Below are 23899 nucleotides of genomic sequence, written 5' to 3'. Positions count from 1 at the left end.
TCAAACATATCCCAAATCAGGAGAGGCTCTGGCTGTGTTTGGGACATTGAGCATAGTCCATGCTGGTGAAAAATTCCTCAGTCCATGATGCTACAGCAGAGAGGACTCTGGTTCCTGCCTTCATTTTCTTCCAGGTCATTAGCAGACGTCAAGAAAAACACAGGTGATTAATAGTGACTTCCAGGACACATCACTTTCTACCTCCTTCCAATTGGAAACACTTTTAGCAACAACTCTTTTCTGTCTCTTGCTCTTAGGGCAGATTTTTACACAGGTTCTTTGTTTTGTCGATGCATTTGTCAATGCTTCTACCCCTAGTCATTAATTTCAGATGCTGGCCCTTGTCACATACTTGTGGAACACCTGAGTACTATATCCACTGAATTTCCCTCCGATGTGGTGGCAGAGAGCTGTGTCCTCCCACTCCTTCAAGGCACATTACTTTGGCCTTCACGGAGCGTTGCTTTCCAGGTGTTCTCCTACAACATCCTTTAAAGTTTAAGAAGATTCCCAAGAATTTCCCAGAGCAAACACCAAACTCACTGGTCTGTCTCCTGTCCCCATTACAGCCACCACTTTTCAACTTTCATCCACCTGTCAAATTTTAACAGGCAAATTAAAATGTCAGCAAAGAGCTTGGGAAGCTTTGTGCATACCCTCAGGATGTGCTCTTCATCTGGAGAGGGTGCTCACCTGGTCCCATGCCCTTGAACAGCTGGTCACTGATATGAATTCTTCATCCTCCATAAAGTTGGATGCAATTTTGGCAGATGAAAAGTATTTAATAATCTTTCTCTCCTCTTATCACAGATTCAGGCTGGCTTTTGTTCTGTTGTCAGTGTAAGTTCTCCATATATCACTCTCAAGATAAACACTTTCTCCTCCCTATCCTCTGTAGCAGATTCCTGTTTTCCTCAAAACTCCAAACCCCTCCTTGATGTGAGGCAAGTTTTGTTGTCTCTGAGATGCTTATGTGCAAAAGGATTTCCCTGCTTGAAACACAACCTCAGCATCTGTATGGCTGCTGCTTTCCACCCCTTTGTTTTCTCCTGCATTCTTCTTCCTCCCCTCTCCTTTCATTGTGATCCTTCAGCAGTGCTCCATCATGGCTCCAGTCTCTGGTGCATGTCAGTCCCATCATCCTGCCTTCTATTATCTTTATTTTTACTAGACTGAATGTTTAGGGCAGCCTTCCCAACCGTGCCTGAAAGACCTGCATTAAAGCCCAGCCAGCTTTCTTCCCCTCATTTTGCATTCCCTGTAAGCCAGCTCTGCAAAAGGCCACTGGTTTTGTGTGGCTGCCCTTTCTGTAGACCCTCCTCAGCACTTCAGCTCCACAGGGAATATAATCACTTCAATTTCAAGTGTATTTATTACAGTTGCTCAATTTCCTTTAATCTGTCATTTCTCCTTCTCCTCCCCCCATGACTGCTTTCTTTTCATTGAGCTGTGAGTGCCCTGAGGAGGCTTTTACCCCTGACCCTCGCTGCCTGCTCCAGCCCATCCTGCACTGGCTCACGCTGGGCGCCTTGTGCACTGATTATTGCTCGTTATCGTGTGGCTTAATGAATGTGCTGGGCCCTTTGCAAACAAATGCATGTTCCACAGGCAGAACCTCCCACTGCTGACCTCTCAGGACTAACTGAGGCAGAGAAGACAACACTTTCAGGCACAAATTGCCTGTATCATCAGCACTGAGAAGGAAAGAGACTGAGAAACTCTCCAAGGCCTGTCTGAGAGAAGGAAACCTTAACAACAGAGTGCCCGTGTCTGCCTGAGTCTTGTAAAACAACATATTTCTGGGCAGGGAGAACAATGTTTTTATGTAGGGGATGTATGTCCCTCCAGTGACAAGGCTGAGTGCAAAACCACAAGCATCCCTTCAGAGCTGGAGCTGTAGCAGCCAGAGAAGCCCCAGCTGACATGGAAACCATCAACATGCCTCCCCATATGTAAAGCTGTGTGAGCACACACACCTCCCGAGGCTTAATTGGTGTATTAATGTATTAAAGCACTGACACAAACAAACAGGGACTGTCTTCGTAAGCTACAAAATCCTTGAGTACACTGTAATTAGCTGGGCTTGTTAAACCACTTAATAAGCAATAGATAGCATGTGTCTGATGCCCTTGCACCTTGGCTCAGAGGGAAAGACAGGCAATTGCTTAAATATGAAATGTGTTCAGTTCTTTGGTGAATCCTAAGAACTGTTCCCCTGACATAGGCAGCTTCTGCCCAGGCCAGACACAGCTGAGAGCAACACCAGGGTCACTCAATGCAGTCCCCACTCCTCCCCTTACGTCCTGTTCCCACCAGACAGCTCCCAGGTTGTGACAAGGAAAGGTGGGAAGGGCTAGCACTGGGAAGAAGCAAGTAATCACCAGGATTCCTGCTCTGATCACCCTTTTCTCACTCCCTGAAGACTCCCAGGAAAAGGGAAAACTCAGCAGGGACACAACCAAACCAGGCAAGACAGCTGTAGAGCTACCCATCATCCCTGAATGCAAATGGGCAGGCAGTGCTTTAATGTTATCCCAGATCCCAATCTTACTCCCACAGTGCCAGCACCCGTGCATGTGCCCCTGTGCAGTCCAGCTGGCTATCCAGCTCCAGATTTAACTCTCCCCAGCACATCACCACACACAACTGAGAGCAGGCAGAGAAGCTCCTTAAACACCGCCTCCACCCCAGTCCACCACGGGGATCTGCAGCTCTGCAGCTATTCCTGGATCCCAACTGGATTCTTCTTTTCATCTTTGTTCTGCCTCCTATTCTAGTGCTGAACCCCAGGCCTGCTGCCTTGGAGCTTCTTCCAAATGCTGCATTCATCCATTTTTAAAGGTGACCTTCCTACTTTAAAGGAAGTTAGCAAGCCTTGCTGTCTTCATTTGCCCTCTCCTTCTTTTCAACCTGCTCTTTATTATGAATTAAAAAGGGGCCTGAAAGGTTTTCTCTATTAAAAAATAAAAGCTTTAGAAAGAGCACATGTTTCCAAATCATTTCTCTCCCAGTTTTTGCAGCAGAAGTCTTGCATGTCATGGTGTTTGCTTGCTGCAAACTATCAGCTGCCAGCCCTGATGCTCTGATTCAGTCACTTACCTGACTTTGTGGTGTGCCTGTCACCCCACTCCACCCCGGTCACTCTCTCCCTAGTTCTGTCACTGGCCAAGCAGTCCTGAAAGGTTCTGGGTGAAAAATAACTTTTGAGTGAGCAGAGTAAAGTGGGGTTATTTTTAACTTGGACAATACCAGATACCCAAGCCAGACTGTGGCCTCATAAGCTCTTGTGCTGGCACAAATGAAATGCAGCAAATAAATGAAGTTCTCTTTATTTCACCTTACTGCCAAAATTGCATTTTACAAGCCCTGGGGCTGTATAGTGACAGAAAGGGCAGGTGTCTCCAGCCCTGAGCAATAAGATTACTCTTGCCAATAAATTGGTGACAGTAATTAAAAAGGAAATAGCCAAGCAACATGAGAGTTTCCTGCTGCTCTGGTACAACATTTTGCCATTTAATCAGGACAAGCAGAACATGAATTTTTACTGTAATACAACTGATATAGGAAAGAAAACCATGCTCTTATAAAGTGAAAGCTCGACTTCCAGCCCTTATCTTAGATTACAGAATTAAACAGACAACAAAAGCAAAGCACAAAGAAAATAAACCAAATAACCAATCCCTCTGCCTCCCTTTCCACTCTTTGGCTGTGAGTTCTGCTGCTATCCAGACAGGTTGTGTTGGCTTTTTCTTTTTGCCAAGATGTCAGGACACCACAAATCACCGCCATACAGCCACACTCTGGATTTAATCATCAGCATTAGCTTCCATCCAAGAAACCAGAGATGTTTTCTGAGCTAAGGACATCTGCCTGCCAGGCACGAGCCTCACACTCAAAGACTCGTTTCATGCTGACCACCAAGTGACCACAAGTGAGCAGGAGCCCTTATTCACAGCTGGCTTGTGCCACACTGAGCCTGGAAGTGCTTGGCTCAGTCAGAAAACACCCAGATTCTCTTCCCAAACCACTCAGTAATCCCTACCTGACACTGTTTGCCAGACTAAGTGTTAATCCTTAAACCCTGCTTGATCCCATAGCATCCCCAGGACTCTTTCATTCTCCTTCCAAGCCAACATGTCCATGCTTTTCCTGACAGCCCCACTGTGCTCTCACATGCTCACTAGGACATACACTTTAACTCTTCAAAAGCCAACCATCAAGCTGCACAGCAAGGGAAGCAGCTGATTATGCTCTTCCTACAATTATCTGCTGAAAGTAGGTGAGTAGTTCAGATTTTTAGGAGAAAAAGAGGACTTTCCAAAGCAAAGGCAAGATTTCAAGGAGGTACTGCCAGGTCAAGTTTGAGCACAATACATAATGGAAGGTTCCTTGCTTCGCCTCACAGCCTCAAACTCCTTGGCTCTGATGCTTAGTTTTATCTTTGGGCTATGAATGATTCATGGAGCCTTAAAATATATATAATCTATATCTCCTAGAACAAAGAGTCTTTTTTTCAGGGGGTTTTAAGGGAGCAAGGAGCAGCATATGTGCTGCCTGCATTTGGGCTTGGATGTCCCTTGGGAAAGGACCCTTGTGTCTCCCTGTTTCTTCCCAAACCCAAGCAGCTGTTCTGAGCTTGCAGCTGAGCTCTGTGAGAGATCCCAGCTCAGTCTCTAGGACACAGGGATGTGCTGCTGAGGGTCTCCAGAGCTGCTGTCTGGAATCACCCCCAGCTCAGAGCCAGCCTATTCTCATCCATCGCTGGCAGTCCCAGTGCATGGACACCACCAGTGGACTGTGGGGGACTGAAATCATTTATACACAACTGCAGGTGGAGAAGCTGCAGCAAAAATTTACCTCCATGTCACAGCCTAATCCCAATCCTCTGCCTTGGGCTGTGGATCACATCTAATGAATGTGTTTCTTCCCTTGGAAATCCAACACCACCTTTCCAACATGAATATTTGATTCCTACTACACATACAAACACAACCATACACACCCCCCTGCATCATGACCAGCAGGCATCTACTTACTTCTCCAGACAAGGACACCACTTTGGACAACTCCAAGGATCTTACGCAAAGGCATTTTCTTTCCCAATGAAAATATGACCATCCTGTGGTTTCTTGTTTGGAAACCTAAGCATGGGGCTGGGTGAGATCTGGTAAAAGCTCCAACCTGTGGGGACCTGTTCTTACTCAGAAGGGAGCACAGGGAAACGAGAGGTGGAGAGGTTTCAGAGAGGGACGGCTGGAGTGGCTCATGTCCAGCAAGCCATGGCATGGCTCCCTCCCTGTGCTGGTACACCAACAGCCCAGCTGGATGACAGACTGAGCAGCACAGTGCCTAAACTAAGGGCACAGACATGCCCCAAAGGGCTGAACCAGCCATTCAAGGCATCATCCAAATAAGATTCCTGTGCAGCCCTTTGATTTCAGTGGCCCTTTCAGATCAAAGAGCCAGGTTTCAGTCTGTGCTGTATCTATAGCTCATTTCACCACATTTCCTTGCTCTTTGGGTCTTAGAGGTCTTCCTTAGAAGGGACATTGTCAATCCTTGCCTATTTGGTACGTAACAATATCTTTTATGCTCAGGAGTCTTCTTTGTTTTGTAAGGATGACTCTGTCTTTTTGGTGAGAGATATTCACCTTCCTTTGTAAGACTGCTATTGATATATCATTCTGCCCTTTTTATATATATATATTTTTTTTTGAGGTTTATGTCAGCACTACTGAATCCAGAGAAGAAAATTTGGCAAAACATGAGATGCTTCACACATTACAGCCATGCAGAGAAGCTTAAGGACCTACAGAGAATGTTACCCAGCTCCCAAGAGTCCACTGTGAGGTTAACAGGATTAAACTGACTCAGTCTAGGCAGAGGATGATGCTTTCATCCAAGATACACTGTCAGGGATTTTGTTACCTTCTTCTGAAGCCATGGCTATAAGATCTTCTGTTGGGATTGAGTGGCAAGCATGTCATATGGCTGCAAAAAAGGCATTCTCTCTGTTGGATGCGCTGCTGGCCCTGGGCAGGAGGGTTAAGGCACACCACAGCCTTTTTTTGGCTGATTGCTAATGAAAATGAGAGACTGGCACTATCATCAAGTAGCCACCCTTGCAGTTCTGTGCTCTCAAGTTTTCTAAAGGAGTCAGCAGCTATGCCCAACACCTCCCACAGCTCTGCCATCCCTGCTGGCATTCCGGCTGCATCCTCCTGCGCCACAGCTGACCTGGTGGCCAAACAGGAGCAGCCGTGGGCGTTCACCCCGACCACCAGCAGCACTTGGCTCTTCTGGTTTTCCACTCCCACACAGTGCCAGACCTGCAGTATTTCCAGCCAGAAGAGCCCCTGCTTTCTCCTGAGCAAGGACTGACAGTTTCCCACTGATACTGTCTAATGCAGTCAGTTATCACTGATGCATTTAGAGCAGATCCATCAAAATAATTCCTGCTAGATATCTGAATCCAGCACATTACACACAACAGCTCCCTAGAAGGAGGAAAAATGACACTTACCTGTCTTTAAGGGAGGCCCTTCTCAGCTGCCTGTAAGGTCTGTGCGTGGTGAGATGTGCTGGCTTTGGGGGACTCGTACCTCTGGAGCTGTTCCAGCAGTCCTGAGAATGTGACTGGAGCTTAAACACTTAAACTTCCAAACCCTCTGGGACCACCAGATAAACCAACGTGTGCAGGAAGCACAAAGCAAACCTGCAGCCAGCTCCAGAAGCCTACAGGGGGCTGGACCAGGCACTATCAAGGAAGAAGTGACCGTGCACAGCTGCTCCTCTCATCCCCACATAGTGCCTGACATTGATACAGCAAACCCAAAATGTTCTGTTGGTCCAGAATATATCTAAAATTGCCAGGTAACAAGGCCTCACGAGGAAACCTGGGCAGAGGTATGACTCTTCAGCCTGGCAAGATGAGCTCACATCAGTGATGTTTGAAATGTGCATTAGCATGATGTCACTGTACATGCCTGACAGTGGCACCAGGGACTGAATCATGGCAGGACCAGGCCTTGGATACATCAGCTTGCAAGACCAGGAGCTCCCTCTCTCTTGTGTCAGATGTTGCAATATACTCCCCCACCTCACTAGCCTAGTCCATGGACTGTAAGCATCCCACCCTCCCTCTCCCAATTATCTTAATAAACAGCCTGGACACATCTCTGACTCACTTAAGATAATGATGACCTGGCCAAAATCAGTTTATTCAGACATCCTGGCAGTTTGCTGAGCCTAATGCAGCTCCAGTCTGGCTCTCCCTGACTCCTCATGAATGAGCCTGACCTCCAGCAGCGGCTGCTCTGCCACCAGCGGATGGAAACCCACACACAGGTCAGACACAGGCTGCTCCCAGAATTCAGACTGGAGCCAGGAAAGCTACTTGCTCTGAAAACAAGCTCTTAACTGTTCCAGAGCCCCAGTTTTTCTTGCCAGAAGAAAGACCTGTTGGGATGGTACCAATCCCAAAATACGAGAAAGAAACATGGGCATGGGGGCAACCCCAAATAACAGATGATTGAAGGGTATCTCTGCATGTTACATTTCTGACTACCTGTCTGAAACATTCACCCACCCAACCCAAGAGCAAAACCAGGACCCATCACTCAACATGAATATTTGAAGCAAAATCTTGGAGAAAAAAGGCCAAATACTCTGAAATAATAAACAAATGCTTACAGAAAGTCAGCTTCTCTGCAGGAATCAGGCACAGATCACAAATGAGTCACTAACAGCAGAGCAAATCATTTAACCAGCACTTAGAACAAATCCCTCCACTTTGTATAGAACAACCAAAATTTATTCCTGCTGATTAGTCAGCAATTACACTCACAAGTGCAAAATAATACCAAAATTCAAATGTAGCTATCTTGCAGTTGCGCTCTGTTTTACTGCTGGAGAAACTATCATCTTGTCTTTGCAAAGGAATCCTCCTGCAGTTATTTACTGGAGTGTGGGTTGGGATTTATTCTAGCTCTGTGGCATCAGAGCACATGCTGGCACCACCAAGGAGTCTGTCTGTCTTAAGGAGAGTAATGGGCACAGCCCCGGAGAAGCCACAAAAGATAAAGGTGAAGCAAAATGCACCACAACAGCAAAAGATACATCATTGCTTCACCAGGTAAAGCAGCACCTTTTCCAGCTGTGAGTGGGCAGGTCTCCTATCAAACTACACCCACACCTTCAAAGCAGCTGTATGCACTTCCCCACAGTTCGTTAAATTTTCTTCCAACTGCTCAGGCTCTGCAGGCACTGGTAAATGCATGGTTAATATGGACTCTGACTCACTGCACAAACCACACCAGAAGTGCTTCCAAACATTAAGGAAAAAATTGAAATCACTCAGCATTGATTTCTTGTGTGCTCTCTTGCTGCTGCTCCTCCAGACCCGTGGTTTTTAGCTTTACTACTGTGTCTAGGCCTCTTTATCCTCTGCTAATGCCAGGCTTAACCCTGAGGATCTGCAGTTTGTTCTGGGTACAAATCAGAGCCAAGCATTTGCTGAATCAGCAGAAGCAGCTTCCTCTGACTCCCCACAGATCCCAGGAATTCCCTGGACAGCAGGACACAGACACAGGAAAGGACAAAGGCCTGATGGCAGAAAGAAACACCAAACCACCACCTTCAAAACAAACTCAAGCCTCTTGGGAGAGAAGGCGTGACTCCTCAAAAGCATACCTAAATAAACAAAAGAGCAGCAAAGAACATCAGGATTCAGTGCATTGTGAATAAGCAGCTGTGGAAACTCAATGTACCTCAATCATGACCTACAGCATCCCACACACCAGACACTGCCCTGCAGCAAGTCTGAGCCCAAGGTCCCACACGGTGATTCCATCCTGGAGAGAGCTACAGTGCCAGAAACACACTGTGCCCATCGTGCTCCCTCCAAGCAGGAACTAAAAGAAACATGACTGTGGGTTCTTTGGGGCCCGCAAACTCACACAACTCCGTCTTTTCAAAGTACAATGAGCCAAAACTTCATTTCTCTGCTTATTCACACACAGGCTCCACACTCTACAAGACCTGAGGAGGCAGGGTTGTGATGTTTAGGAGGAGCTGATCATTCAGAGATCCACTGTTCTCACCCTACCAAGCCAGCATCCCAAGCTCCTTCAGTAATAACTCTTTATTTGTAGAGTCATTTGAAGGCAGAGTGGGGAGAGAGAGCAGCACAACACTATCAACTCATGGTCCAGCTGTCATGAAGAACATGGAGCCTTCACATGGTACATCAGACAATAGAGACAACCAAGAAGAAAGAACAAGAAGAAACAAGTGCCCAACCCCTGTGTGATGCCTATCAGACCCCATAGCTAAGCCAGCTCCTTTTGAACTCACAGCATTAAAAGTACTGTGGGAACTCATACATAAGGAGTCAGTTGCCCTGAAACACAAAGCAAAGTGAACCAAAGCTGACCATAGCAGCAGCCTGAGTAATTGGCTAATCAACCACTTTTTGCAATGTTTCTGGGCTGTGAAATCTCATAACAGACCCTGCAGTAGTGGAGAAGAAAAGACAGAGCTTCTAAACCCCATGTTTGTTTCCCACACCTCAGAAAGAAAAATGAAACAGGGATGGAATCCAATGCAGCTCAGCTGCTCATCCCTTGTGTAAGGTTATGTTAGGAGACAAACATTTGTCTTGAGCACTGCAGGCATTCCTGGAAAGGTTAAGGTCTCGGGCATCACCTAGTCCTGTGAACCACAGCACCCCATCACTCCTGGAGACACACTGATTAGAAGGGAAGGTCATGCAGAAATTCACCCACAGCATAATTTTGAGACATTTGCTTGAAAGTCATGCCAGGAAGTTATAGGAACAGAAGGATGCTGGAAAACATGTTTTTAATTTGCTCATCAAAAGTCTCACCAGGTTTTCTAAGAGGGTTCCAGCACCATCCATCAATATGTGCTCAAACACACCCCCGCCCTCATGCCCACTGTCACCTACAGGTTGGCACAGCAGCTTTTAGTTACACCAGTGACATCTCCTGTGAACAGTTCTAAGACACAACTACTAAGACACACCCTCATGCCAAGTCCCACACACTGCAGAATGGCTCCTGTCTCCTCCTGGAGCATCCAGCCACCCGGACATGAATTTCTAATGAGGAACCTGAGCACAGCTCACCTGTACCCCACTGCCTCTACAGCAAACACACCCTGGAGAGCTTCACATCAGGTTAATTGTTCCTGAGGAGAGGACAACAATCCAACACCCATCAGCCAATTTTGCTGGTTTTTGTCAATTTGCACAGCCAAGCAAAGAGACTTGAAGCAACAGCATATCCTGAAATAAAAGCACTGCAGCCAGAACAATCTTTTACTGTCAAGCTCCCTGAGAGATAAGGCTTCTAATAAAACTTTTTCCACTAACTATAGAAACTTGTCCTGGCGAATCCTGACACAATCTCCTGCAGTACCAGCTTGTCCCTGAGAATATTACCATTTTATGCTACAAAAACCAACAGGTTGTCAACTGAGACCATTAGCAGCTAAGCTCCCAGGCAAGAAAATATCTTTGTGCCTGATGAGAGTGACAGAAGCAAGAGCTACACCTGAGCAATGTTCCCATCACAACTGTAAATCCCACCCTCCACACCCGCCAAAGAAGAAAACAAACCAAACTCCCCACATGCGGACCATTTCATGAAGAAGTAGACTATAGGACATGTCATTCTGAACATTTATTTATTTTGTCTTCAAAGAAGAGGCCTGGTGCAGCTGTTTCGTTAGAAAATAAAGTGTTTATTAAGAAACTAGACATTGAACACCCCTATAGTCTCTGTGAAAAGGGACCGTCCCATTTCCCATTAGCACAGGATGATAGTTATGGCAAGATAAGAATGCTCAAAGATGGAGGAATCTCATTGACAGAAAATGAGGTAATGATTTACAATAATTAAAAATAAAATAAAATTTAAAAAAGAAACATCCTTAGACTTGCTACTTAAAGCCACCAATCGCAAACAGCCACGACTGGCTTTCGTTTTCAGCAGTGAGGAACCAGAGACTTTAATTGGTGTTAAACAAATTGAGACATCGATCACAGTGGGGAGAACTGCTTTTAATTATGTTGTATGGTCCGGAGGATTTCTTCTAAGCAGAGATGGACCTGAGCTGCAAAATTCAACCCTTCCTCTGCTAGGGTGTTTGGATATAGGCTTCTGCTCCAGGCCCACAGATGCATCTCTACGACTGATACACACAGTTGAGAGCAGAGTGCCCTGAACAGTGCCAAGGAGAGGAGACAGTTCAGATGGACAAGACATCCCCAGGTCAGGTGGGCAACTTCCAGGAGATGGGGAAATTCAGTTCAGACAAGCACCCAGTGATTCACACGCTCGGCGAAGTTCCTCCTCACTCTGTGAATCTGCAGAATTGAGGTGTCCGTGGCACACGGCCGCAGGTCCTCTCTGGCAGTGCACCTCTGGCATTTCCAGCTCCGATGCGGGCAGGAAACGTTGTTGGGAGATTTGGTCATGGTTTCTGAAGCCATCCAACCTGAGCCAGGTCTCCTCGCACTAACGCAGATGCCCCCCTAAGGCATGTCCATTAACTTAAAGCAATCTGCCACCATCTCTCCAGTACTCTTCTATTGCACTTTACCTTTTTATGCAAACTAACCAGGAGAAGAAGCGAGAGAATGGAATATTCCCAGCAATATCCCTATGGGACAGCTGATAATAAAACCTCCTGGCAATCTCCAGGGTGGTTCATGCAGGTCACCTGTAAAGGCAGGATGAAGCAGAACATCCATTCTGAGGCTTCTGCCCAGTTCTGGTGGAGAGGGACTGTGACTCTTTCCAGTGGCAGTGACCCTTGAGGGCTGGTGATTTAGAGACACCCCTGATGTGATAAGGTCATCTCGGGCCACCAAGAAGGCAAGCAAAGCTGAGTGGCTGGTGAGCAAGGTCCTGGTCCAATATTCCTTTCAAAAGGATCTGGCCACACCTGAAGCTTTTGGAATATTTTTTGTCCTCTAGAGAAAATTTGCTTTGCTTATAGGTTATAACTGATATGTGTGAGGAAATCTGTACTTCCCATACACGTGACATCCAGAGAGTCCAAGGAAAGCCCTGCAAATTGCCACAAGGGCTTCTCTTGAGGACATGATGAAAGGGTTCACTTTTCCATCTGAGAGGCTTTGGATGAAGTAAGACAAAAGTGGGATAGGAGAGGGGGAGACAATACAAATATCGGCTAGAACAGAACTGATACTCCTGTTTTTGCCAGAGAAGAAACAACAGAATATTTTTTCCCCCTCTCCTTCAGCCAGCCAGCCTCGAGCTGATTGTTCTGGGTACGCAACTGGGCTACAATCAATCTCTAGTGGGGTGGGAATACAGGGGAGAGCTAAATGGGGCTGGAAAAGGCCCAGCAATGGGACCTGCGTGCGTCTGATATGCTTTTCCACTTTGCTTACTGCTCTGGTCCTGGCAAGGACACAGACCCTCCTGCGCTATGGATTCTCCATCCATGCGGGAAGTGCAGGCAACTCCTCAGATAAAGCTCATCATTTAAGCAGCAGGGAGAGACCAGAGTACAACAACGAGATAGTCAGATCCAGCGAGCCGCTCTAACACACACAGACAGACAGACAAACAAAAGAAGCTTCCTAGAAGATGTGCACTTCAAAGATAACCACACTCTCTTCCTGTCAGAGAAGTAAGATACTTTTTTTTTTTCTTTCCATCCTCATTCCTTCCAACATTATTTTCTGTGCAAGAACTGGGAGCAGGGCTGCCTTTGTTCTTACCAAAAGTCTTCGTTCTGCTTTAGTTTCTTCCAGCCTCCCCGCCTCGGCTCGCTCTGGGAGACCTCCCATGGCGGTGCCATGTAAGAGGTGATGGCAGCATTCACTGGGTGTTGCGAAGACACAAGCTTACAGGGAAAACTCCAAGCAGGGAGGACATGACTAAAGATGTCAGTTTGGTTGGCTTGGTTGGTATTTTTTTGTTTTGTTTTGTTTTGTGTTTTATTTTAAAGCAAAAGTACAATTATTTACTGTGTTATTAGGATGACTCCTTTCAATTGGGTTTTAATTCTCTTTATTTGCTCTCATTGCTGCTGTTGTGCCTTGCAGGAATATTTAACGAACACAGCGACCATTGGAGGAAAAGAACAACCCTGTTATCTGGTGACAGAAAACCACAGTTTCAGTTGGCTTTAACGTGTGTACAGGCAGGGCTGTAGAGTCCTATTAGGAGGAGACCTCAATCCATACAGACCACGCTTACTGCTTCCCACCATTTTGAGGGCACAGCCTATAAACTTGACATCAGAACAGGGACTTTTAAGGAGTTTTTAAAAGCCATGACGTCCTTTGCTGAAATAAACACTGACATCCTCAACATAAATGCCTTGGTTAAGAGGTTTGGAATGTCCAGGGAGGCTTATTGGATTCAACATAATTTCTCTGAAACCTAAAGGGGGAAAAAAAACAGAAAAAAGAAAAAAGCAAAATAAAGTAAACGAAAAAACGAAAAAGAGCAAAACTAGAAAAAAAGAGAGAGATATCGACACACATGTGATTATATAAAAAAGAACCAAATGAATAACTAGCAAACGGCTGCCATTAAATTAAAGCCAAAATGTCCTCTCCAGGCAGGGCTACCTCACTCTGTCTTTCCATAAAGAACAGGCAATCATTTCATGTGGAGTGTGCAGGCACAAGTGCTCTGAGGACAAGGGGCATGCAAGAGGTCTGGACATACAACTGGAAACAGGTCTTCTCCAGAGGTTCCCACTAAGTCCAAATTCCTACCTAGTCCATCTTTTCCCTAGGCAGACAGTGAGGAATAGGGAGACTCCTTCCTGTGCCTAATTTTCTCTGATGATTTATCTAATCTGGCACAACATTCTTGAAGCCAAAAAGTACCATTGCAAGTCTGGGGACTCTCTCATAACCCCACAGACCTTTCTTCATCCCAGCTGTCCCATCTGCACTGAACCCTGCATTCTGGAGGCATCTTCTCCTCACACAACCCCACCTCTCTAAAAAAAAATGATTAGGATTTGCCAGAAACACTGCCCAAATGAAAATGAAAAATAAGGGCAGCAAAGATCATAGGCAAGATCCTTCCTTCAGTCCAACAAACTTACAGGGTAAACAAAATGTTTTAAAGGGCTGTGTCAAGTATCTCCTCAGAATGTACCTGCCTTGTGATGCCCCAGCCAGGGAAATTCACTTGTTTGCCACAACCAAGACATGCATGGCAGGATCTTGGGGATTTCTCTCATCTATAGCAAATTCATACGGGTTTAATGGGTTCTTCCAAGAAGTTACTGAGATGTCTTGTCTACATAATTGCTCTAAGATTTAGAAAATACTCCTGTACCTCATGCAGTCACAGGATCCTGAACAAATCAGCTATGTTAACTCAAGTCTGGCATCACTAGAGCAGCATGGAGCGGCTTGGATGCCATTAAGAATTATCTCAATAGGAAGAGTACTTTTAAACAGGCTAGAAAATTTTCTCATACAAAAACTACACCAGCCAGAAGATTTTTCTTTTCTATTTCTTCTATTTTGTCTTTTATATCAGTTTCTATTTCTCCACTGTACTATTGTACTCCATCTGCACATCAAGCACATGTTTCCTTTGATGGGGCTGGGGATGCAGACAAAAGCTGTTTGTTTGGTTTGGAACTATTTAACTTGTTTGGGGGAAACTATCTGTTATTCTCAGTGGCCCTTAAAGGCTGATCCACATGGGAGAGTAAGCCAGACTCAGCTCTGGTTCATGTGTCATAAACAAGATTCATAGGCAAATTCTTAGCAATGAAATATCATTAGTAAACAAAATGAGAGTGAGAAAGAGCCCAGCTCAACTCTCATGGTTTAAAGTGATCAGAGTCACTGGGACACAAATAAACATGGCATCCCTGAACGTCACTATTTATCGTGTTTTGTTTTTCATAATATAAATATATTTTATGGCCACCAAAGGATAGCTGGGAAAGTCTATCCTCAACAATACCAAGTATCTCCAAGGAGAATTCCTGTCTGCTTTATTTTCCTTGTGTTTCTTAGCTCTGCTAAATTAAGGCAATTTCACTTCTGCCGGGCCACATCCAACAGACCTAAAAACCCACTGGGGACACACAGCCCCAGCGAAGGGACATGTGAAAGATCAGCAAGACTAAAGGCTGGGGACTCCAAGGGCTTTGCTCTCTGTCATCAGTGCTGTGCTGTGAATCCCAGCTGCAAGGATCTCCAGTGACAGCAGGGTCTTTGCAGAAGGGGGCTGCAGTGGGGGTTACCCCACCACTGACATGCAGGGGCTGCTGAGGAACGACGAGGAGCATGGCAGGAGGACAGCCCACGTTTCTGGAGCTGAAGGGCTGAACACACATCCCCGCTGGCTTGGGAGAGCAATGCAGCACTGGTCCTTTTGGCATCCTCTCCTTCTGATTTATTAAAGTCCCCAAAGAATCTGAAAAAAAACATGCTTCTCTCCTGACTGGTTTTCTCTCTCTTCCTCACTGCTGTTTCCCCTATTGTACTGCTACCCTTAACCCCGTTCTCTTGTATGGAGCAGAAACCAACAAGGCTCTTGCTAGGTTTATGTCTTCACTGACAGATGTGAGATGGATGATGCTCGCGGAGATGTCCAGGGTTAAAATGGGTGAATCTCAACAGGTTCAGAGTTTGGATGCTGCTATGACAAATGTCATCTACCATCACAGCTATTAGCTTCTGAAAAACCAGCTTGGAAATGTCTTTAAAAATGTGGGGGTTTTGCTTTACTTTTTTTATTTTTTCTTTCTTGTCAAAAGGAAATAAAAGGAGAAATAGAAATGTTCAACTTGCTAGAACAGTTAGGGAAATTTTAAAAACAATAACTTTTGTGGAGTTTCACATTTGTCAGTGCCAGCTGGAAAATGGGAGGAAAAATACTATCTTTGACATTGGTTGTAGATTTGTAGGGAAACTCCAACATGCAAGCCTGAAAATAGTAAGGAGGTAAAAATCCCCACCCTGTAGATTGAAATCAAAAACATCTCCAAAGACCTACAAAATTGGGAAGGGTCTGACATACTAAACGTTGTGCTTCTCCCAGTTCTAGTGATATCACTTTTTAAATTAAAACATAATATTCTCTCTACTAATAGCTATTGTATGGTAGTGGAATAAATGTATGGAGAGTGTTGGAGAACAGGGAAGGAGGAATGAGCTCAGCTTTGCTGTGCAGCTCTAACAGCTTGAGATGGAGGGAGCAGATGGGACATTCCTCTAAGCAGGCTGGATGGATGTGGCAATGAAAGGACAAGAAAATTTAAGGCAACCAAACCATGCAATCAGTTTTTGTCCTCAACCCTGGCCATCCACTTAGTCCTCCAGAGATGTCTCATGTTTCCCAACACCCTGGCTAGTGGGTTTTGGCCACTCTGCCCCATGCCCATACCAGTCCAGCCTATGGACAGTGCCCTGCCAGTAGCACACTTCCTCCACTGAGAGAGCAAAACTAAGGAGAAAAAACAGATATTTTCACCTTGCCTTCCCTGTGTGCCTTCTGATAAAACTGATGCTAAGTTCTTGGAGACCTGAGGCTGCTCCACATCACCTGAGAGGAGCAGCAGGGATTGTCACATGGGGAGGCGAGGGAATGACGCAGAAAATGATGCACTACTCCTCACAGCATCCCTATCTGCCACAGCAGGAGCAATGCAGACCAGTTTTGAAACCCAGGGATGGAAACTGCTTCTGAAACAGCAATATAAATTGCTGTGGGAACGGATGAGAAAAGCAACGGGGTGCTATGTAACGCCTGGCAAAAATGGGTTAAACAAAAATAGCAAATTAAGGGCAACAAGCTGGCCAAACATAACTCTGCTATCCACGCAGCTCACATTAGGCAAAGGAGCTTTGAACTCTCTTCTGAGTTACAGCAGAATTTATGACATAAAGGAAAAGCAGTAGGAGACTCCAACAACAGTGTACATTTTATCTGTCTCTATGCATAGATATGAAGCATGAATAGCATCAAAGAAAGCATGAAAACCATCAAGCCTGGCCCACATCCTGAGCAAAGGAAATAGCCATCCTTTTAGTCAAAGTCAGCACTGCTGTGACTATATCTGAGGGGTAAGCAACACAACAACCCAGGTTTCCTGTCATGGGTGGGTTCATCTGCTGGGCTAGGAAACAAAACCCTCTTTTTTCCCTTCCTCTCACAGCATGTAACTGGGTGAGATGCAACCCAGCCTAAGGCCTCTCTTGCCACAACAAAGCAGGTCACAGAAGCTCAGCAGAAACACGCTGTGAGGCTCTCCCTGATGCTCTCAGCTGCAGATAACCACATCATCTCCTCTACTATTCAAGGTAAAGTCAAAGAGCACAGCTCTCCTCCCATTTACACAGCCCAACAGTGTTGACCACAATGGAGAACCTTAAGCAAATTCAGTCCACAGACGAATTCCACGCTGTTACACAGACCTCAAGCAGATCTTCAAGTAGATTACACCTCTTCTTAGACTATAATGGCTCAGAGAGCTACAGAAATTCTTATAATCCTTCATTTTCATGTAAACAGGGTCCTTATTCCCCTCCACGGCAGCTCACCTTGTATCTGTTTTCATTTTCCATGGTAAAACCTCTGGCATAAGTGTCTCCCACTTTAATCAATGAGATTTGACGTCACAGGAAACCTCTTGGGAATGTGCTAGATGGAGCTCTAGCTACAGCTTGTGCCATCTTCTTGTGCTTTTCCACAACCCAAAATCGCAAACAGAAGATTGCAGCACTGCGAGTGTTTTGGAGGGCAGGAAAAGAAGGAGATGGGGTCAGAGCAAGAGAAAAGCAGACGCAAATGGATCCAGAAGATTCCATTTCCACATAAATTTCTCTAATGCTTGGCTACAGCAGCGGAAGGGGTAGGAGAGTTCTGCAGGCACTCAATGGCCAAACAGCTTTTCCTTGAGGAAAGGGCAGCATTCACAGCTTTCACAGGGTGAATTCTTGAAGACTTTGTAAGATTCACTAAACCTTTGGTCGAAGGAATTCCAGTATCCGTTGCGTTTCCACTGTTGCCACCACTAAAGTAGGCCATGTCCATATTAGCCAGGATCACAAGTTTGTTTTCTCTGGAACTCTTTCATGGATGGAGTAGTTCCAAGATACTAAATGATGTAGCCTGATAGCTCAGGAGGCAGAGCTCCAAGATTCCCCACCAATCCCCCCTTAGGAAAAGCCCCAAAGTAGGAAAGCACTTAACAGGGTATAAAGTAAAAAATAAGGAAAAAAAAATCTATTTAAGACCAAAGATGGCAGAAATAAAAGGCTATTTTCAGGTCTGAGATGGCCTGTGATTTGAGCCAAAGCTACCCTCTTGTCCAGAGGCACAGCCAGTGCTTTTTCTCCAGCCTGCACGGAGGTGCAGCTATTTAAAGCCACTCAAGAGGCCCACTGCATGATGGAAAGCAGCCAGATCAGTTGGGCCTCATCGGTTTTGTTTTTGTTAGATTGAAGCCAGAGTATGTGAAATGACTTGTAAGAGGACCAGGGAAGGGGGAAAGGCTGGGCACCCAGCAGCCTCACCCACGACATGCAGAGCTTAGTCTCTGCCTCATTTGAGTGGTAGTGGGTCACAGAGAAGGTCCCTGAGCAAGGAGAATGGCTCTTTTGTCCCCTGAAATACCCACGGCCATGGAAAGACATGTGGCAAATCTCTCAGGGGTTGCAGGTCAGCCATGAGAACACGCTGCAGGAAAGTGTTTGCAAAGTTGGTGGTAGCTGACATCGTGGGCATTGTCCGGCTGTTCCCCTACCTCTGCCTCCCCTTGTGCTTGCACTGACACATCCAGGAACCTTCTCCTCTACCATTCTCACTGCTGGGAGGATAAATCCTGTCTCCCTGCCTCCACAAGTCCCCACTTCTCACCACCGTGCACTCTCGCTGCCTCTGCACTCCACAAAGCCCAAGGGACCTGGCATGAAAGATCCCATCCTAGCAAGTAATACATCATTTTCATCACTTTGGTTTTCAAATATATTCTTATGTAAATTTTTAATTTTTTTTTCAAGTCAGCCCTCGGAGTGCTGCCAATTTAAGCACAGTGCACAGTGCTACAAGAGCTTCTTATTTCCACTTTGCCTGACAGGTATCCATGTCCCTGTGACACTGCCTCTGTTCCCCACCTGCTTCAGATAGCAATAGTTACCCTAAGCATTTTACAGAGTTATTGAAACCACTGACTAATATGTCCAGAAATTAATATCCACTGGGAAAGAATCTGGTTTGGGCTCATGTTCCTTAATTGCTGATTATTTCCAATTATGGTACAGCTGATCCACCAGTACCGCAGATCACCACTTCAAAGGACCAACCAGTAAAGGAAGCCCCTGAGTTAGAACAGCAACAGCTCTGTTTCAAAAGTTCTTTTCAGCTGGAAAGTGCTTCATAAACATTAATTTGTTATGCCTCACTCATTCCCCAGGGAGGAAGGAGCTGTTATATTTAATACACAGGCGGCAAAACGGTGGCACAAAGCAGGACCACGTTTTCTCCAAGGTCTCCAAAGGAACCAGTGACAGTCCTGAACATCCAACAGGGAACAGCCTCAGCTCCAAGGCTCCCATCCTCTGCAGGAGCTCTGGGATCTAGAAGAGGACAGAAGTGCTTGGTAAAGCCAGGGATTTCACAGCAGACATCAAGAAGAGACACAGATGGTGGACAGGATTGCACACAACTGCTGCAGCCTGCAGCTGGGACCTCCCCAGCCCAGGCAGTGCCAGGGATGCTCTTCAGAGGATGGGAGGAGCTGATCAAGGCCCAGAATAAATCCTTGCTTGTTCAAGTCTCTTTACTCTGCCATCTGCTCCAGCAACACCTTATGTCATCTAGAAAGGCCAGAGCTGCCCTCCAGGAAGCCCAGGAGCTGTACAAGCCCAAGAGTCTGAAGTGTCAGGAAGAACATCCTGTGGGAAAACACGATTTTGTGGAGTTTACAAACTGGGATGGAAACTGAGGAGCGCAGGAGATCTCAGCAGGCAAGGAGGCATCGAGCACTACAGAGGAGCTGTAAATGGGAACAGGAAGAGCTGAGGGCTAAAACACAGTGAGAGCAGCAGGGAGTTTCAAGGAACAAGATTTTGTTGATTTTTTTTTAGGCTGTTTGGATGCTGTGTTGTCCAGAATTATTGTTCTTTGTCTGTGTCTCTCCAGTTCTCCTACTCAGCTGATTGCTTTGGAAATTAAGCCACCACAGTTCTTCAGCTCTTGATAATTGCCCCAGTAGATGGTTCTCAAAATAAGTTGTCTTCTGCACCAAAATATGTCAAAGGGTGTTATTATACTTCCCAAGGGAGAATCCCAGCTCCAGATTTTGTTTTGAGACCATGTCTTGGTATCTTTCAGTATTTCACAAGCTCTAAAACACACACCCCAGCGCACAGAGAAGGCTGTGCTCTCCCAGTGGAAGACAGAAAAACATGGTTTTATGCTGATGCTACGGAGCTCCTGTGGGACTATTTGGATAATGCCAACCAAACGAGAGCCAGGTATTTGTGGCAGTCTTCATTCTGCAGCAGGGGCTTTGCTCCCACCAAACACACATGAAACATGATAGGTTTTTGCAAAAGAATGTATGAAATGCCTGGAAAGCTCCTTGCAGCCAGCAAAGCACTGATGAGGTGAGTGAGGAGCCCTATGGGGGGCTGCTGCTGTGCAAGGAAACCCTCACTCCACCCCAGAGCAGAGGGTGAGCTCTGCTGAGTGGGGAAGGTCTGGCACAGCACAGCAGGGCAGCAATTCAAGATCTAACCCAAAATGTGTGTCTGCTGTTGATTAGGGGTCATCATTCAAAGGAGGGAGGAAGCATCAGGAGTCTTGTCTGACAAGCTTTTTCCAGCAAGTGGTCTTGCTGTGAATTTTTGCTCGAGCAATCAGCTCTCAGCTTAACAAGCTACACGTCTGCCAGACCCTTCTCTGCCCCAGTTTCATTCTGGGTCTGCAAATAAGTCTCCCTCTCACATCAACTCACCTAAATGCACAAGGCATTTAAAGCACTTGAGCCCAATCTTATTTCACACCATGTCAGTCTGTGTAAGCCTTTGTGCGTCTGCCCCACTTGAGCCATTGGCATGTGCTGATCAAACATCAGCAGAGATTGGGGCAGTGAAGGGGCTGAGCTCGCAGGCCTCCAGATGGGGAGGCACTGCACCATGGAAACTCCTGGGAACAAGGCTATCCAAAACCTATTTTCCCTCCACTGGAGGCTTTTATGCTTGAGAAAGAGGAAAACAACTTCACTTAAAAAATAAGGAAAATAAGTATTTCCTCTTCTCCATCATCTATCAACAAAAATCCTACTTTCCACCACTAGGACATCTCCCCCTCTATTTTGGCTGTTGCTTGAAACAAGAACTCCCCACACCACGGCTAAAACATGCAAGAACATACATTTCTAATGGCACCTCCATATTTGCACATGCAACGAAATGTGAGAGATCACAGTCCACAGCCCAGGATTCAACCTCACTCTCAAAACCAGCCTGTGCACAGAGGAAGCCAAGCTGAGCGATGCCAAAAGTGCCAACAGAAAGCAGGGAGAGTCTGCACACGACCTGCTGCGTGTGGGACACGTGGGATGGCCGGGGGGAAGCGTGAGAGGGAAGCAGAGAGGGATGCCACAGCACAGAGCACGTGGCAGGGAGCAGAGGAGTGCAGGAGAGGGGCCGAGAGCTCGAGCTCACACGTGTGGGGCTGAGAGCACAACGCTGCTGAACATTTACTCTCACATTACGGATTTAATGGCTTTTAACAGGAGACTTTGTAAGCGATCAGGAATTGGAACAAAAAGAGCTGGGGGAATAATTATCCTAACCAGGGGAGCTAAAGAACATGGCAAAATCTGTGCTGAGCAATCATGCTAATTAAAGGCACCCAGAAGAATCAGGATAGAAATGCCAAATGGTTTTCACTCTGCTGCCCTAATCCACTAACAGCCTCAGCACTTTGACTCCCACCAGCTGTGGGAAGGACGGCTCTGGGTGAGCTGTTTTGTAGCAATAAATGACAGAGATAAACAAGTGACACGGGGGGGTCGGTCCCCTCTGCAGTGGAGCCTGAAGCGATGCTTGGCCCGCCAAACCGAACAGTGGCTGCTTTGCACCAGCGGCCTGGGAGAGAACCAAACGCTCTCACAGCCTCCAGCTGAGCAGGAAAGATCCCAACACGCTTCCCAGAAAGCAGAACAGCTGCTGGCAAGGACCAGCATGAGGCTGAACACAGCCCAGAGCCACACGCCTGGTCCTTTCGGGCCGCTCAGCCCTGCTGCGTGACCGCCTCTGCAGGGAGCTGTGTGACACAGCTCAGCACACTGCTCTGCCCTGGGATGTGCTCCCAGAGCCACACCAGAGCTCTGCCAGCACTGACTGTGCTGCTCCCTCGTTTGCACAGCTTCAGCCATCACAGGGTTGGATCTGCTCAGATTTGGCTTTCAAAGGTAAGGATATCTATGCAGGAGGCACCATCCTGACTTTCTAATGCTTAGCATTAGAACCAGCTGGGGTTCTTGCCATGCTAGCATCAGAAAAGCAACTGCTAACATTGCAACATGGGCACATTTTCACCCAGAAATGTGGAGACTTCACAAGTGTCTATGTTGCAGAGGAACAAAATGAACAGTAACGCTTCAGCAGACTAGAAGCTTTACAGACCCAAATAAAAATTCCCATGCATTCAGCTAGTGTAAAACCCAATCAGACTCCTCAAGGAGCTGCTGGGCCTTGGTCTGATGGGGATTTCAGGGGAATATCTTCTTCAGATATATCTGAAGTGCAACAGGACGTCATATGCCAAGGTAGATGGGTGCAGAAATACAAGACACAGAGTGGTGAAATCACCCACTGAGTACAGAGAAGTCTCTCTCTGCCCTTCCCAACCTCCAAGAGAAGGTTCTCCTCAGATAACTGCTTGGGTGAGATGCGAGTCTCTTCTCCCCAGCAGTGCAGACCTGGGTTTTGTTGCAGTCACCTGCATTGGCGCAGAATGAGAGCTGTGCTGGGGATGTGGGGAGGCAGGAAAACCAATGCTAACAATTGCCATCAAATAACAGCTTTCTGTTTAAAAAAGGTAGGACTTTTGTTAATCAACAGGTCTATTAACATGGAGCAAATACCTCTGTAATGGACACACACAGGATCACAGTCTGAACTATTTGTGTGCAGCATCTTTTGATTGATTCACCCTAGAGATCATCAAGTAAATGAGAGAGGATGTAATACTTCTGCAGGAAACATTCCGCAGCGGATACATTGATTGCAACACTCAGCCAGCTGCCGTGCCAGCCTCTTCTTGAGGAGATTTCATATTTGATTCTCTGATTAAATATTTTGAAATGGAGAAAAAAATCAGGCGTAGATTTGTGCTTCCTTCATGGAACCTGGTATTCTTCCAAGGAGGATCACGTGAGTGACCGATCTCCTCCCTCTCTTCCTATCCTCAAGACTTATGATTCTATTCCCTTGGTCCTTTTCCAGTCACAGAGACCATTGCCACTCCACTGCCTGGCCTCTTCCCACTAAATCCTTGGATCAAGACAAGAGAGCCTGTTTGGTGTTACACCTGGAGACCTGTTGATTTATTCATTCAACCACTACGTGCCTTCTGCCTGCCAGCGCCTCTCTGACTCCTCCTCTCTCACCACAACGGATCCATTTTCAGTCAAAAGACCACTAAAAGGCCAACAGGACAAGAAAAGACAGGGCTGAGAATGAGGAATACCCTGAGATGAATACAGTCAGAGAGTTCAGGACCCATGAGGAAACTTGCAATGAAACCATCAGCTGAATAATTTGCCCCAGCAGCAATCCCAGCCAGCAGGGATGGCCCTGGAGCCAGAGCTGAGAGCTTGTGCTCTCTGCAGCTTGCAAAAG

General features: G+C 46.3%; 1 protein-coding gene across 3 annotated transcripts in view; it reads right to left on the bottom strand.

Moving 5' to 3' along the window:
- NTRK3 (neurotrophic receptor tyrosine kinase 3) overlaps window positions 1-23899 on the bottom strand; it is a 201840-nt gene that overhangs the window by 51017 nt on the left and 126924 nt on the right. Inside the window, exon 13 of one of the 3 annotated variants that reach the window (XM_021530340.3) lies at window positions 10744-13442. The exons of the other annotated variants lie outside the window; for them this stretch is intronic. Within the exon in view, the coding sequence (XP_021386015.1) occupies window positions 13324-13442 (119 nt within the window). The 3' untranslated portion in view covers window positions 10744-13323. Of the gene's footprint in view, window positions 1-10743; window positions 13443-23899 lie in introns of those variants that run through there. 3 annotated transcript variants of the gene reach the window in all.

This window comes from Lonchura striata, chromosome 11, assembly GCF_046129695.1.
Source record: "Lonchura striata isolate bLonStr1 chromosome 11, bLonStr1.mat, whole genome shotgun sequence".
Taxonomy (NCBI): Eukaryota; Metazoa; Chordata; class Aves; order Passeriformes; family Estrildidae; genus Lonchura; species Lonchura striata.
Note: the sequence above shows the minus strand (reverse complement) of the source record. Positions and strands in the feature narration are given on the sequence as shown.